The sequence below is a fragment of the Nerophis ophidion genome, linkage group LG06 (genome assembly GCF_033978795.1).
Source record: "Nerophis ophidion isolate RoL-2023_Sa linkage group LG06, RoL_Noph_v1.0, whole genome shotgun sequence".
NCBI lineage: Eukaryota > Metazoa > Chordata > Actinopteri > Syngnathiformes > Syngnathidae > Nerophis > Nerophis ophidion.
Window position 1 is genome coordinate 43921865 of NC_084616.1, and position 14908 is coordinate 43936772.

The window sequence follows — 14908 nt, forward strand, 5'->3', positions numbered from 1 at the left end:
TCTACACTTCTGTTAAGATGTAAAAATCAAAAATGATTCTGTTGTTTCATACTTTACATTAGTTTTGGATGATACAATGAATTTGGGTATCAATCCGATACCGAGTCGTTACAGGATGATACATTGGTCAGATTCAAAGTCCTCATGTGTCCAGGGATATATTTCCGGAGTTCATAAACATAATATAAATAAAAAAATAGACCAGTACTTTTTAGAGGCGGTATAGTACAGAATATGATTCATTAGTATCACGGTACAATACTAATACCGGTATACCGTACAACCATAGATGGATGTTAGCTGCCCTGTGTCTCTGTCATTTATCCTGTTCACAGGAAGAGCATTTACGATGTGTGGTGACAGACACAACCTACAACATATAGCGCTTTGTATTGTGTTCAAAGTGTACACACTTGTACTAAAATATGGACCTTCGTCAAGGCTGGAACCCATTATTCATGTTTACATTGTTTCTTATGGAGAAGTTCGCTTCAATATAAAAAACGTGTCCATTTACAAAGACTGTTCAAGGATCAAATGTGTTCATGAATTGAGGTTAGACTGTAAAAATTAAATTAAAGTACCAATGATTTTCACACACACACTAGGTGTGGTAAAATTATCCTCTGCTTTTGACCCATCCCCTTGTTAAAGTAAAGTAAAGTACCAATGATTTTCACACACACACTAGGTGTGGTAAAATGTGTCCTCTGCATTTGACCCATCCCCTTGATCACCCCCTGTGAAGTGAGGGGATCAGTGGGCAGCAGTGGTGCCGCGCCCAGGAATCATTTATGCTGATTTAACCCCCAATTCCAACCCTTGATGCGGAGTGCCAAGCAAGGGTTTGAACTCCCAACCTTCTGGGAGGTGAGGGGAACAGTGAGCAGCAGAGGTGGCCGCGCCCGTGAATCATTTTGGTGAAAATTATAATTAACTAAAATTTACTAAAACTAAAATAAAACTAAAATTAGAACGGTATTTGCATTAAAAAGGAATAATGAATAATGGGTGCTAAAATTCCATTGGAAAATGTATTTGTTTAATTGAGGCTATCTTTGAGCGTAGTCCTCTTTTATTTTCAATTTGCGACATCTGAATTTCCAAGATTGCCTCTATATTTATGCCAGTGTCACATAAATAATGTGAACCTTATCTCTGGTGACAGAAGAGGAAGATGTATGGCCCCTGTGCAGAAGACACATTAATATAGGATGTCCTGCCAGGGTCAAGGGGAGAGACGAATCTGAAGGTTCATTTCCTTGACATGCTGCATTGCATAGTCTGCTCAGTAATTAATGCACTTCTTTTCTTATTAAATTATTTAGTGAGTTTCTCATTTGGGGAATTGATGCAAAGGCTTTGCCATATTGTGATTTTATAGAATGCTGAGTACTTTTTAGTATGTTTCACAACCTGTCGTGAACAATTGGATCAATCATGGCTTGAGCTGAGACCAATATTTAAATTGTGAATATTTACATTTCAATCTGGAGACAAAAACATACAGAAAAACTACCCGTCTTTACATGGATGTATTTTAATTGCGGTTTCTTTGTTTGTGAGCAAGGTTGCACAACATTTTTATCTAATTTGTCAATAAATGCAGAAATGTCAATGACAAGATTTAGGTATATGCAAATTGTATCGACAAGGGTGTTTTTATCAGCTGATCCAAAGGAATTTCTTGACCTGAATTGAGATGTGTGTGGTAAATGTTATGTAAATGATTTATTTACAGCCACAAACTGTTTTAAGGCGAAATTACATCCCAAACATAAAAAAAGTTAATGTACTTTAAATAGGAACAAAAACAAAAGTGTTTCATTACATATGAATCTGACAGAGATAGCATAATAAAATACACAATGGTAACATATCCAAACATTGACTCGTGTTATCTAGGATATTATTTACTCTATGCCCATTGTTCATTGAAGAGCTGAACCACGACTTAATTTCGAAAGCCCCTACAACTACAGGAGGGCAATTATGTTCGACATTGAAAACTACGCAACATTCAATTCTTTTTGATACTGTAATAGCTTGATGTCGCAAGATCCCTTTCCTCTAATCATTTTTTTGTTCTTTTATAGAGTCGATGAATGTTCCACTAGCTCCTGAGTAAATGTTTGTATTAAACGGCAGGTGACAGACAGTTACAGTAACTGGGTATTAAGACAAGAGCAAAATTTGTTTGGGTTGATGTCATCCATCCATCCATTTTATACCGCTTGTCTCTGTCGGGGTCGCGGAGGGTGCTGGAGCCTATCTCAGCTGCACATGGACGAAAGGCGAGGTACACCCTGGACAAGTCGCCACCTCATCGCAGAGCCAACACAGATTGACAAGACAATATTCACACTCACATTCATTCAATAGGGCATATTTAGTGTTGCCAGTCAATCTGGGTTGTTGTCATATGAGAACTGATAACTAATCACACTTTTGAATTTTGATTACCGTATTTTTCTGACTATGAGTCGCAGTTTTTTTCATAGTTTGGCCAGGGGTGCGACTTATACCCAGGATCAACTTATGTGATGAAATGATTAACACATTACCGTACAATATTAAATAATATTATTTAGCTCATTCACGTAAGAGACTAGACGTATAAGATTTCATGGGATTTATCGATTAGGAGTGACAGATTGTTTGGTAAACGTATAGCATTTTCTATATGTTATAGTTATATTAATGACTCTTACTTTAATATGTTACGTCGACATACCAGGCACATTCTCAGTTGGTTATTTATGCGTCATATAACGTACACTTATTCAGCCTGTTGTTCACTATTCTTTATTTATTTTAAATTGCCTTTCAAATGTCTATTCTTGGTGTTGGGTTTTATCAAATAAATTTCCCCCAAAAATGTGACTTATACTCCAGTGCGACTTATATATGTTTTTTCCTTCTTTATTATGCATTTTTGGCAGGTGCAACTTATACTCCGAAAAATACGGTAATCTAGGTAAAATATTTTTCAATGCATACTTGTCTTTAATAACTGAAAAAACAAAAATATTCTTAAAACTGTCATGCGCCACCTAGGTTTCATATTATCATATCAAAAGCATCCTCCCTCTCAAGAGAAATCAAGATATGATTATTAAATTCAAGCACAGCCACATGTTTAGTAGGCAGACGTCGTCAATGCATAAACTAATGGGGAGAGAAACCATTAAATTTTTCATCAAAGGCCGGTAAAAGCTTACTCAGAATACGGGCCATAAGTGCAGTGTTGGCGAGGGGCAAATCACTCCTCCCTGAAAGGTGATACAAATCTGCGTGCACTGCCCCCAATGTTAGCTGCCGGTACAATAAAGAGCTTGTCAGAAATGAGCTATTGGGAATCGGTTAATTTACTGCCAAACACCAACATATGATGCAGTTATTTATAGGATCTAATAAAAGCTACACGTTTCTCAACAACAAATTTGACTTTTTGCTGGACTCATCTAAACTACTCCTATATGTTGAACCATTTTCAACCATGCTCAATTGGAGTGAATCCTTGACTTTTATAACTACTGTAAATCATTGGGTAGAGTATTTTAAACAACGACTTCAACTGTACATATTTTAGAACGAGAAGTGAGAGGAAGAAAAGAGGTGTAAAGATTTATCCTCCTACTCACCATAGAACGACAGCTTTCCTTTGACAGAGTTTTTTCCTCTGCTGTTCTCAGCCAAACATTCATACATCCCAGCATCCTCCTGCTGAAAGTAAGGGATTTCTAACACTCCGTTGGCTTTATTGATATCCACCTTTCTTCCAGAAGAGGCTCCATCAACTCTTCTCCAACTGATGGCTGGCACCGGGCTAAGAAGTGGAAAAGAGGCAACATGCTTGTATGAGGACTCCCTTTAATGTTAAACACAATGGGCCTGATCTAGTATTTCAACAAAACAGTGTGTGCAAACTATAGAATAGCAAGTGGGCATGTTCCGTGTGAATTACTATGGCTGTTTTTGCAATTGATAACAAATGCAAACGTGGTGCAAACCACCCAATTTACACAGAGGTTTTTATATGCACTACTGGCGGCGCCCGAGGAAACACTCATTTCCCTCCACATTCATAAATGGGTTGTACTTGTATAGCGCTTTTCTACCTTCAAGGTACTCAAAGCGCTTTGACACTGCGTCCACATTTACCCATTCACACACTGATGGAGGGAGCTGCCATGCAAGGCGCTAACCAGCACCCATCAGGAGCAAGGGTGAAGTCTCTTGCTCAAGGACACAACGGACGTGACGAGGTTGGTACTAGGTAGGGATTGAACCAGGGACCCTCGGGTTGCGCACGGCCACTCTCCCACTGCGCCACACCGTCCCATGACATCATATGGCCCAATGGTGCTGTTTTGCTATGTTGTGGAATATGCAGCACACACCTCCTTTTCTGGACGATAACCTGTGAAAGCGCGATCTTGACAAAATAATATTTTTACACACCGAGGGTGCGCTGTGGGAGGTGCAGATGTGTGACTGGAATTATTCAGAAAAGCATGGAAGAATGCGTTTGAAATGCTTGTTGTGAGAGATTTTTTCATAAGAGAGATAAATGATTAATAATAATTTATATATACATATATATATACATATATATATATATATATATATATATATATATATATATATATAAAAACCTTCCTACAGACACCAAAACTAATAATGTGAATGTATTTTAATCAGCGCTTTAGGTCATCTAACAGCTATAAAATTATGACATCATATTGCTGAGTAGATATGTCTATTAGTTTTTAGTCATGACAGTCCAAAAATGTTGACACACACACACATATGACGGAGGATTTTCTGTGCATTGTCTGTCTTTGTACCACAATCGGCTCCTTTCTCACGACAATTTGTGCATTACTGTGCCAGTTTGCACGCACATTTCAAACACGCTAAATATAGGCATAAAAAAGCGCCTGCTGGACAGGTTCAGTCTTGATAAATCACATTGCGAGAGCTAAACGATTATAGTTGCATCTTTTTCTCCCAGTATTGTGGGCGTTTTGATAATCAGCAAATATTTTTCATATACAATACATAGACACGGTGAATTAATTGCTTTCTCTCTTCTGCTCATTTAGGATACACAATCATCTGTTTAGTAGATCAGCTTTACATGTGCTGTCAAGTTTGCATGTGTTTTAATACTTGCAAACCTTTAGTTGATCAGCCCCTATATCATAATTAGACTAAACCCTTTTTTTTTTCGCAAGATGCACCTCACCATGCGCTGTGATACACCATGATAAAATGTGAGTTCCCCAAACATGGTGCATGATACAAAAAAAAGGGTCCATTCATTTTTTACACTATCTGAAACTACCCAAAAGAGAAATGCAACAGAAAATCCTGTTATAAATGACTGATTTTTAATTTAATGCACAAGGCCACAAAAACCCCTTTAAAAACATTCAGAACATTTATTTTTAGCTTGTACTGTAACTGCAGCACACCAAGGAGTCATTAGCATGTGCAATCATTTGTTCCCCCAATCACTTTACATGGTTCCCCACACACTACCAGATAGCGTACGGTATGTGTAGTGCAGTAACTGTGAGTCATAATTGTGAAGTAACAAGGCACAGTGGGACGTACTTTCCAAGTGCAAAACATTCCAGCTTGACAGTTGAGCTTTTAGCCACGGGAACAACTTCCGGGAACTGCACCTCAATCTTTGGCTCATATTCACCCATCACACCTGGGATTGCAAAGAGAAATTGAGAGTCGATGTCACATGAGTCTGAAGATAACTTTTATCCAGGTTAGTTGCTGAAAAGGTCATAAAAAGACAAACAAAACAAAGTGCACCAATCCAATAGTGATAATGATAAAGCACAGTCTCTCATGCTAATTTGACCTCTATTGGGAATTTGACTGAAATTATTGTAATTACTTTCTGCAGATGACAATCAATGCCTAAAGTGTTCTATAGAGCAGTGGTTCTCAAATGGGGGTACGCGTACCCCTGGGGGTACTTGAAGGTATGCCAAGGGGTAAGGGAGATTTTTTTAAAATATTCTAAAAATAGTAACAATTAAAAAATCCTTTATAGATATATTTATTGAATAATTATTCAACAAAATAAGAATGTAAGTTCGTAAACTGTGAAAAGAAATGCAACAATGCAATATTCAGTGTTGACAGCTGGATTTTTTGCTAAATCTTTATTGATGTTAAAGATTTATTTTTTTGTGAAGAAATGTTTAGAATTAAGTTGATGAATTCAGATGGATCTCTATTACAATCCCCAAAGAGGGCACTTTAAGTTGATGATTACTTCTATGTGTAGAAATGTTTATTTATAATTGAATTAGTTATTTATTTTTCAACACGTTTTTAGTTATTTTCCGAATAATTCTAGAAAAATCACTACAAATGAGCAATATTTTGCACTGTTATACAATTTAATAAATCAGAAACTGATGACATAGTGCTATATTTTACTTCTTGATCTCTTTTTTTCAACCAAAAATGCTTTGCTCCGATTAAGGGGTACTTGAATTTAAAAAATGTTCACAGGGGGTACATCACTGAAAAAAGGTTGAGAACCACTGCTATTGAAAACTGCAAAAACATTTTTACAAACTTTTCTTGCTTAATATGAAAATAAAAAAGGAGAAACAGAGCTGCTCGGATGACAAATGCTTCCAGGGTTGCATTTTCCAACCCAGAAAGCCAAAAACCCTTTTTGAAACTGTCCTTTACTTCAGACCTTGCTCTGACAAAAATCATCAAACTTGCACCAAATGTTAATACAATGCTCCGCCTCCAAGGGTGAGTTTTTTATTAATGCGGCGTTGTTCTTACCATCTAATCGAAGCACTAGGGGTGTGGGTGGCCCTTGAACACTGCTTTTGGTGACGGTGTTGGTGACTACACAAGTGTAGTTGCCCACATCAGATGGTTCAACTTTGGCAATGTAGAGGTTGCCCGTCTTCTGGGACACAAATCGCCGTGTGTCCTGGATGACAAACGACGGGTACTCGTTGAAGATCCACGTGAAGGTAAGCTCTGTAAACACACAGTCATGGGCACAGCAGACATGATGTGCAAAATTCAAATATGTGCTCTCGCTGTAAAAGTATGCTTAAGACCTGTTTAACCGGCAGAGTTTGATTAAACTGCAGCCATTTCAGTTTGAAGGCATGCCTTTGGAGATGAAGCAATTAGCGGATCGAACAGCTTGTGCCAACCTTCCCTGATTAAAAACGGAAATGAATAACCATGGAGCAATTATTCTCACACGCTTGAATACTGGTTTCAATGTGTTGGGTTCACTATGAGACAGTGATAACTGACAACAACTGCATCAAAATATGCTTTCATATTCATATTGCTTTATGTAATGGTTCGACATTATTACTTACAAAGAACAGTCATAACATTTACTGTTTGGGGTTGTCGTACACCTAAAATAAATAATAAATTTACTTTTAATTATGAGACCCTTTATTACAAATATCAGGATGTCACAAAAAGTTTATGAATTACAGATTAGGCAATTAAGTGGTGCCACCTCACTCAACAATTCATCATCCTATCCCACCCAAGTTTTAAGGAAAGAAGTTCTACAATAAAAAACCAAGAGGACAGCATTCCGGCAGGCTTTGCACCATGGACATGAAAGATTATAAAAAACAAAGATGGCGGTTTTGACACATTGACATCCAGATAAATTGCTCTGGACCATATTGCATCCCTGCCCCAAAGGCAATTTTAGTCTAAAAGCAATAAATCGACTCTCCCCTAAAAGGAATAATTGCAGTGTGGCGCAGCTCAATGCGGACAGAATCAAGTATTTTTTTCTTTCCTTTTAGGAAATTTGGGGGATTTTATATACTACTGCAAACCTTTCGACTCTCAATGTAAGAACGGCTTGAAAGACTTCAGATTGGGTGAAGCCTGCACAACATACTTTGTCACCTGTCCCTTCACTTTTAATCAAATGCAACAGTGTTTCCTGCTTTTCGTTCTTGAGTAACACAGGTTAGTTTACATCTGATTAAAGGGGACATACTATGCAAAACAAAGTTTTCTTACCTAATAGTACCTGTTTTGTGTATTTGCAAACAGTAAGTCCCAAAAATCTGAAATCAAACCATAGCGCCGTGGTGGAGATATTTGTAAAACAGTCTTGCCTTCTTCATACTCTCCAAAGAGCCGTTTGGAATTTGCCCCCATTTGTGATGTTTTCCCAGTTGTGACGTCAGCCGATATCTCCTTATATGGTCGGAATTTACACAAAGTGCTTTGCGCGAGTCCGCTATTGTAGTTCGACGCTGAGGTCAATAAACTCCTGGAGTTTTGCAATCCTCACCTTGTGGAGCAGACTGGCTCATACATGCACATGCATTCTCTACTGTTGCCCCTTTAATACAAATTAGTGTATAGTTTGAACTTATACAGTATCTGTGAGTGGATTCCACATTGCAGCGCTAAAAACTACAACATGGCTGGCGGCGAGAAAACACAGGTGAACAGGAGGCAAGTAAATAAGACCCGCCAACAAAACGGCCCATCCTGAAAAGACTGTCAGAAAGCAGCTTGAAAACGGTCCGTAAAGCAAAGTCTATGCAAAATTTTGACCAAAGAACCACCATTAAATGTTATGTAGACCACAAGGAAGTGTTTTAAATGTAGAAAAAAATATATATATCATAATATGACCCTTTTAAAACTGCAGGACTGTAATTGTACAAATGTTGATCTGTACCACAATATTCTGATTGCAAAACAGTTAAAAGCACATGATATGTTAAGGTATATGCAAGCTCATTTTGCCCTGCAGGTGAGGAATTATTTTTCTTCTGTCAAAACAATTTTGAGGTTTTGAAAAGCAGGGTTTGACAACTACAAAAAAAAACTGATTGGATGGTTATGCTGCTGTATGCTCCAAGAATCAGCGTGCAACGTTTAAGACTGTATGACAAGACACATGCAGAAAGCTGGCTGTTTTTCAGAATATACACAAATTGTTAGAACGGAGAAAAAAATCCATCCAACATTGAGTTTTAGGTTTAGTCCTCAGAATTAACACTGCTGTGTGAATTTATAACTACAGTGAACTGGGTTATTGTGATGGATACATTGCCTTAGTGCAGTATTTTATCAGATTTTTTACTCCTGATTGGAGACCGTTTCTGTTTGAGTTGTGCTCCTTGTCTAATTATCATATTTACCTGGTCTCATCAGTCATGGCATCTTGTGTATGCCAGCACTCATGCTTTCGTGTGCCAGTTAACACTTCTAATTTTTTTATTGTCTTATTGACCTTCCCTGCATCTGCCTTATGAGCCGATCAGATTGTCCCATGCCCTTAAAGTAAATGCATATAAATGGCATCATATTTGTACAGTACATCTATAGTTTGTACAGTGTATAGGCGGTTATGTCATGTCAAGAAGAGTAGTCGATTAATAAAACCCTGGCCGTGACATTCAAATAACCATTACTGTAAATTCAGGACTATAAGCCGCCGATGTTTTCCTACGCTTTGAATCCTGCGGCTTATAAAACAGTGTGGATAATTTATGGATTTTCTTCGTTGGCGGCCATACTCCAAATAGTTTTCATAAAACACAGGCAAAAAAACTGAAAAGGTGTGCTATTGTTTGTGCTATAGCGTCATCTTTTGGAAAAGTCCGCTCACTGCAGGTGCTGCGGTGTAAACGTCTACAGTATTTCTTTCTGTTTAGTGCTTTGCACCGGAAGTGCCGTCACGTCTTCTAGCCATCCATAGCGTTTTTACTGGTATGGATTCTTCATTCATCACTCCAAGCAATGTTTGTAAGTTACCATGAATTGATTAACGTGGACCCTGACTTAAACAAGTTGAAAAACGTATTCGGGTGTTACCATTTAGTGGTCAATTGTACGGAATGTACTGTACTGTGCAATCTACTAACAAAAGTTTCAATCAATCAATTTTGCAATATATGTAAAACAATTCATTCTTTTTCAACTGTCCCATGCATGACGTCTGTAAGAGTTTTAATTCATATTTCTATGTGCTATTGTAGTATATTCATTAGCATTAGCTAATATGCTAACACGTTTACCAGTGTCTGTTAGCATTATTAACTTAAATGGCATTTATTTCGTATTGAGTAAGTTTCACAAATTCCTCAGTAAATTCATCAAAACGTCACTTTGGAGTTATTGAGTCTGTTTAACTGATTGGAAGCTGACTTCCACAGCTAGTGAGTCCCTGACAACGGCTTCTCTTTTGTTTGATCAGCCATTTTACTTCCGTGTGACAGGCATCGTTTGTAAACAATTAAGCTATATAAATAAAAATTTACAAAAGCTTATTTTGTAAATAACACATTTTACAACATCTGTTCCTGCCGCTTATAGTCAGGAGTGGCTAATTTGTGGAAGAAAATGTTTTTCTTTTAAAATTTAGTGGGAGCAGCTTAAATACCGGTATACTTTATAGTCCGGAAAATACAGTATATCTATTGTTTTCTTTTCTTTCAAAATAAACTAATTGAATGGCGTTGTAATTGGAAAAAAAAATGAAACTGGCACCTGGTTCAATGCAAAAAAAGGAAGGTGGAACCTGCATATATTACCTTTTCTTTAGACCTGGACCTTTGCCTCTGTGAAACATATCTAATGCAACCTTACTTGATCTGTCAGATCCACAGTGGGAACAGATGTAATATATTCCCAGCGCCTAAATCATACATCCCCCAGCACTCATCTTAACGAGATTATGCATAATTAATGTCACTTTTGAAACAACACCATCCAGAAGTGCAGGGCACAACACACTGCTCAACAGCAAATAAGAAATCGCTAACTGTTAGTTAAAGATTTATGGTGAGAGACAGGAAACGGGATGTTGGAGATACTCAGGATTCTATTTGATGATCTGACGTGAGAGCATCCCGCGGAAGGACTGTAATGGAATAACGTAAAACTGAATGACAGTGACTGGCAGATTTTCATTGCGGTTCTATTTAGCTCGTGCATAATGAACAGGCAGCATCAATTCCCCTTGTAATGGCATGAGAGGAAGGAAGAAAAATAAAACATGACAGGCCAAGGACATCGCAAATCAAGAATGGCTTCACACAAGTGTGTATTGTATCGCAGGAAAGCACATGTACAGCCAAAGTGGGTGCTGGTAAGTTTGTTCCCTTGACAGGAATAGCCATTAACCGTGGCCAGCTATCTGTATTCATAACACACAAGTTCACTTTATGAAACGGCTTAGGTCATGCACTTGGGAAAAATCCCTGCCAGCTATATGTGTTGTTAGTCAGCAGCTAACAACCTCTCTTTTGAGACAAAGAGAGAACAAGTGATTGCAGCCTTGAATACTGTATATGTATAAAAGTCTCCCGGTACTTCCATTAGCAAAAGGAGGTCACAGGCATTAGGTTCTGTCTGACCACACCTATTCAAACCCTTTCAAAGCAATGGATAATATAACAAACATGTAACCTAAATAAAGGAGAATGCATTTTAATATCAATTCAGCTTTTTATACGACTGGGGTCACCTTTAAAATACACAATTCACAGCTCACAGATGGATCCACATTCTGACTGCATCCAGTTTTTTCTGTAACTGTCGGAAGAGCTTTGAGGCATCGTTAAAGTAAAATAATGGCTCCCTGAATCATGTATGGGATACTTAAATCCTTTAAAGGGGGGGATGAGGCAAGATCCATTTTTAAGGCCCCGTTTTGTTGATCATGAATTATGTCCTTTCGGCATTTACAAGAACTTTTTTCTCACCTTTATGGAACTTTAGAGTGTGCAGCCAAAAATATTTTCTGTTTTTCAAATATGCTCTATGGCTTATGTTGTGCCTTTGTGGAAAAATCTGACTATAACTGTCAAGCCCTGGCACAACTTTTCTTGTTCCTAATATTAAGTCTGCCACTGATAAACCCACTGCAGCTATGAACAAATATGTGTACATGAAATACTGTCTGTGAATGATATTAAAGTAAACTATTTGCATACAATTGTGTGTGTAGAAGGGTGAGGTGGGGTCAGATACATAATTCTGATTGCAGATATTAACAGGCTTTGCTTTCCAGAAATTATATTAGAAAACATATTCCTTTAATCATGTCCGACCCTGACCCTTTCCATCAACAGGCATAATCTTTTATGACAGACGGGGAAAATATTGGTTAAAAAAAAATAGATCCTTTCAATTGCCGCGCTGGGTCCCAGGAGAAAAAAGATGGCATGAAGTGAAGGGTAAATAAAAGCAATCAACTTGCTTGTCCAAAAACATGCTTGAATCAGTTTTTCATGTGAAGAAATCAGTAGGGAGTGTTGAACTGACTCATTTCATAATAATGAATTTGGCCAGGATTTTCTGATATTTGAATACTAGGTACTGATGACAAAGTAACACTAGAATATGTGCAGTTAAATAGTCAGTAAAATACACGACGTCAAACAACAACGAAGCCGGTAGGTCCGCCAGCCCCGACAACCGCCACGCGCTTGCACCGCCAGGGACCACCCTCCTGCATGGGAATGAGCAGATGCGGGCGCCCGCACCACAAACAAACCTTTAAGAAATTTCCCCTTTCAGCATTTCCTGAAATATACCCAACTGTAACTGCACCATAACTGTCAACACTTACATTTCAAAATATACGAAATAACCTGCGGAGAAAATAGGAGAAAAAAATTTGATTTTTTAAACTTTCCTCGACAAACTGCAATTAAATCCAGTTTTTTTTTGCCTCACTTTAAGAGTTCCTAAACAATGGTTTAAGCGTCTTTCAGGGTCGCAGGCGTGAGACATTTTTCATGCCGGCTCACGTCATTTTTTCCTCGGTATTGTACGTCTGACAAGCGCATGAGGATGTGTGACCTGCCTGCTCTAAAGACTTAAGGTAAGTATAACAAGTCCCCTATATGCCAACATATTTACACAAGGTTTAGGTTCTTTGGCAGAGATGGCTTTTCTGTTATCTTTATGTCGCCATCTCTCTGGATGTGTTTATTTGATGGAATGACATAACATGCGACTCGCCAGGCTTCCTGCCACGAGAACACTCCCCCGTGTCACTATTGTTGCGCAGATGTTTACAGGGTGTCGCCGAAGACTACTTTTCATTGACAAGGGCAAACAACGGGATTTACCGGGGAAAATGGGACAGTTGACCGGTGTGCACTATACTAAGTTTGGTGCACGGTGGTATAGGGCAGGGGTAGGGAACCTATGGCTCTAGAGCCAGATGTGGCTCTTTTGATGACTGCATCCGGCTCTCAGATAAATCTTAGCTGACATTGCTTAACACGATAGGTAATGAATAATTCCGCTGGTAATCACATTGTTAAAAATAACGTTCAAAATATAAAACACTCTCATGCATTTTAATCCATCCATCCGTTTCTACCGCACCTGTTCAAGAAATAACAATGTTATTCAAATTAATTAAAGACTTATTTTACTCTAAAGATGTTGTTCTTACTTAAAAAATGCACGCATTTAGTTGTATTCAGTGTTAAAAAATATGATATGGCTCTCACGGAAATACATTTTAAAGTATTTGGCTTTCATGGCTCTCTCAGCCAAAAAGGTTCCCGACCCCTGGTATAGGGGTTGGTGCCTGTTTACATGTTCTCGCCGTGACTGCGTGGGTTCCCTCTGATTACTCCCGCTTCCTCCCACCCCCAAAGACATGGACCTGGGAATAGGTTGATTCACAACACAAAATTGGATCAAGTGCAGGCCCGGGCAATTATTTTGACTTGGGGGCACAATTTAGAGACAACAGTGTGTCTGGGGGCCGGTATATCTATTTTTAGGATCATTAATAAAAAAACATCACTATAATGTCTGATTGAATGCCAAAAACGTTATGACAGACCGCCTTAAAAAACGGAATAGAATTCTAAATTTGTTTACTGAATGAGACACCCAAAATGTACAAACCCCGTTTCCATTAGAGTTGGGAAATTATGTTAGATGTAAATATAAACGGAATACAATGAATTGCAAATCATTTTCAACCCATATTCAGTTGAATATGCTACAAAGACAACATATTTGATGTTCAAATTGATTAATTTTTTTTTTTTTGCGAATAATCATTAATTTTAGAATTTGATGCCAGCAATACATGACACAGAAGTTGGGAAAGGTGGCAATAAATACTGATAAAGTTGAGGAATGGTCATCAAACACTTATTTGGAACATCCCACCGGTGTGCAGGCTAATTGGGAATAGGTGGGTGCCATGATTGGGTATAAAAACAGCTTCCATGAAATGCTAAGTCATTCACAAACAAGGATGGGGTGAGGGTCACCAATTTTGTAAGCAAAATGTTGAACAGTTTTAGAACAACATTTCTCAACGAGCTATTGCAAGGAATTTAGGGATTTTACCATCTACGGTCCGCAAAATCATCAAAAGGTTCAGAGGATCTGGAATAATCACTGCACGTAAGCGATGGTATTACTGACCGTTGATCCCTCAGGCGGTACTGCATCAAAAACCGACATCAGTGTGTAAAGGATATCACTACATGGGCTCAGCAACACTTATTAAAACCACTGTCAGTAACTACAGTTGGTCGCTACATCTGTAAGTGCAAGTTAAAACTCTACTATGCAAAGCGAAAGCCATTTATCAACAACACAAAGGAACGCCGCCGGCTTTGCTGGGCCCGAGCTCATCTAAGATGGACTGATGCAAAGTGGAAAAGTGTTCTGTGGTCTGACGAGTCCACATTTTAAATTATATTTGGAAACTGTGGACGTGGTGTCCTCCGGAACAAAGAGGAATATAACCATTCAGATTGTTATAGGTGCAAAGTTCAAAAGCCAGCATCCGTGATGGTATGGGGGTGAATTAGTGCCCAAGGCATGGGTAACTTATACATCTGTGAAGGCACCA

General features: G+C 38.3%; 1 protein-coding gene across 3 annotated transcripts in view; it reads right to left on the bottom strand.

The window, feature by feature from the left end:
- LOC133554752 (contactin-3-like) overlaps positions 1-14908 on the bottom strand; it is a 246167-nt gene that overhangs the window by 106682 nt on the left and 124577 nt on the right. For all 3 annotated transcript variants that reach the window (XR_009807197.1, XM_061903853.1, XM_061903854.1), the window contains exons 6-8: positions 6835-7038; positions 5623-5725; positions 3645-3829 (exon numbers count right to left, since the gene is read on the bottom strand). Coding sequence is in view for 2 of the 3 variants with exons in the window: in XM_061903853.1 (XP_061759837.1) it covers positions 3645-3829; positions 5623-5725; positions 6835-7038 (492 nt within the window). In the remaining variant the exon portion in view is untranslated. The remainder of the gene's footprint in view (positions 1-3644; positions 3830-5622; positions 5726-6834; positions 7039-14908) is intronic.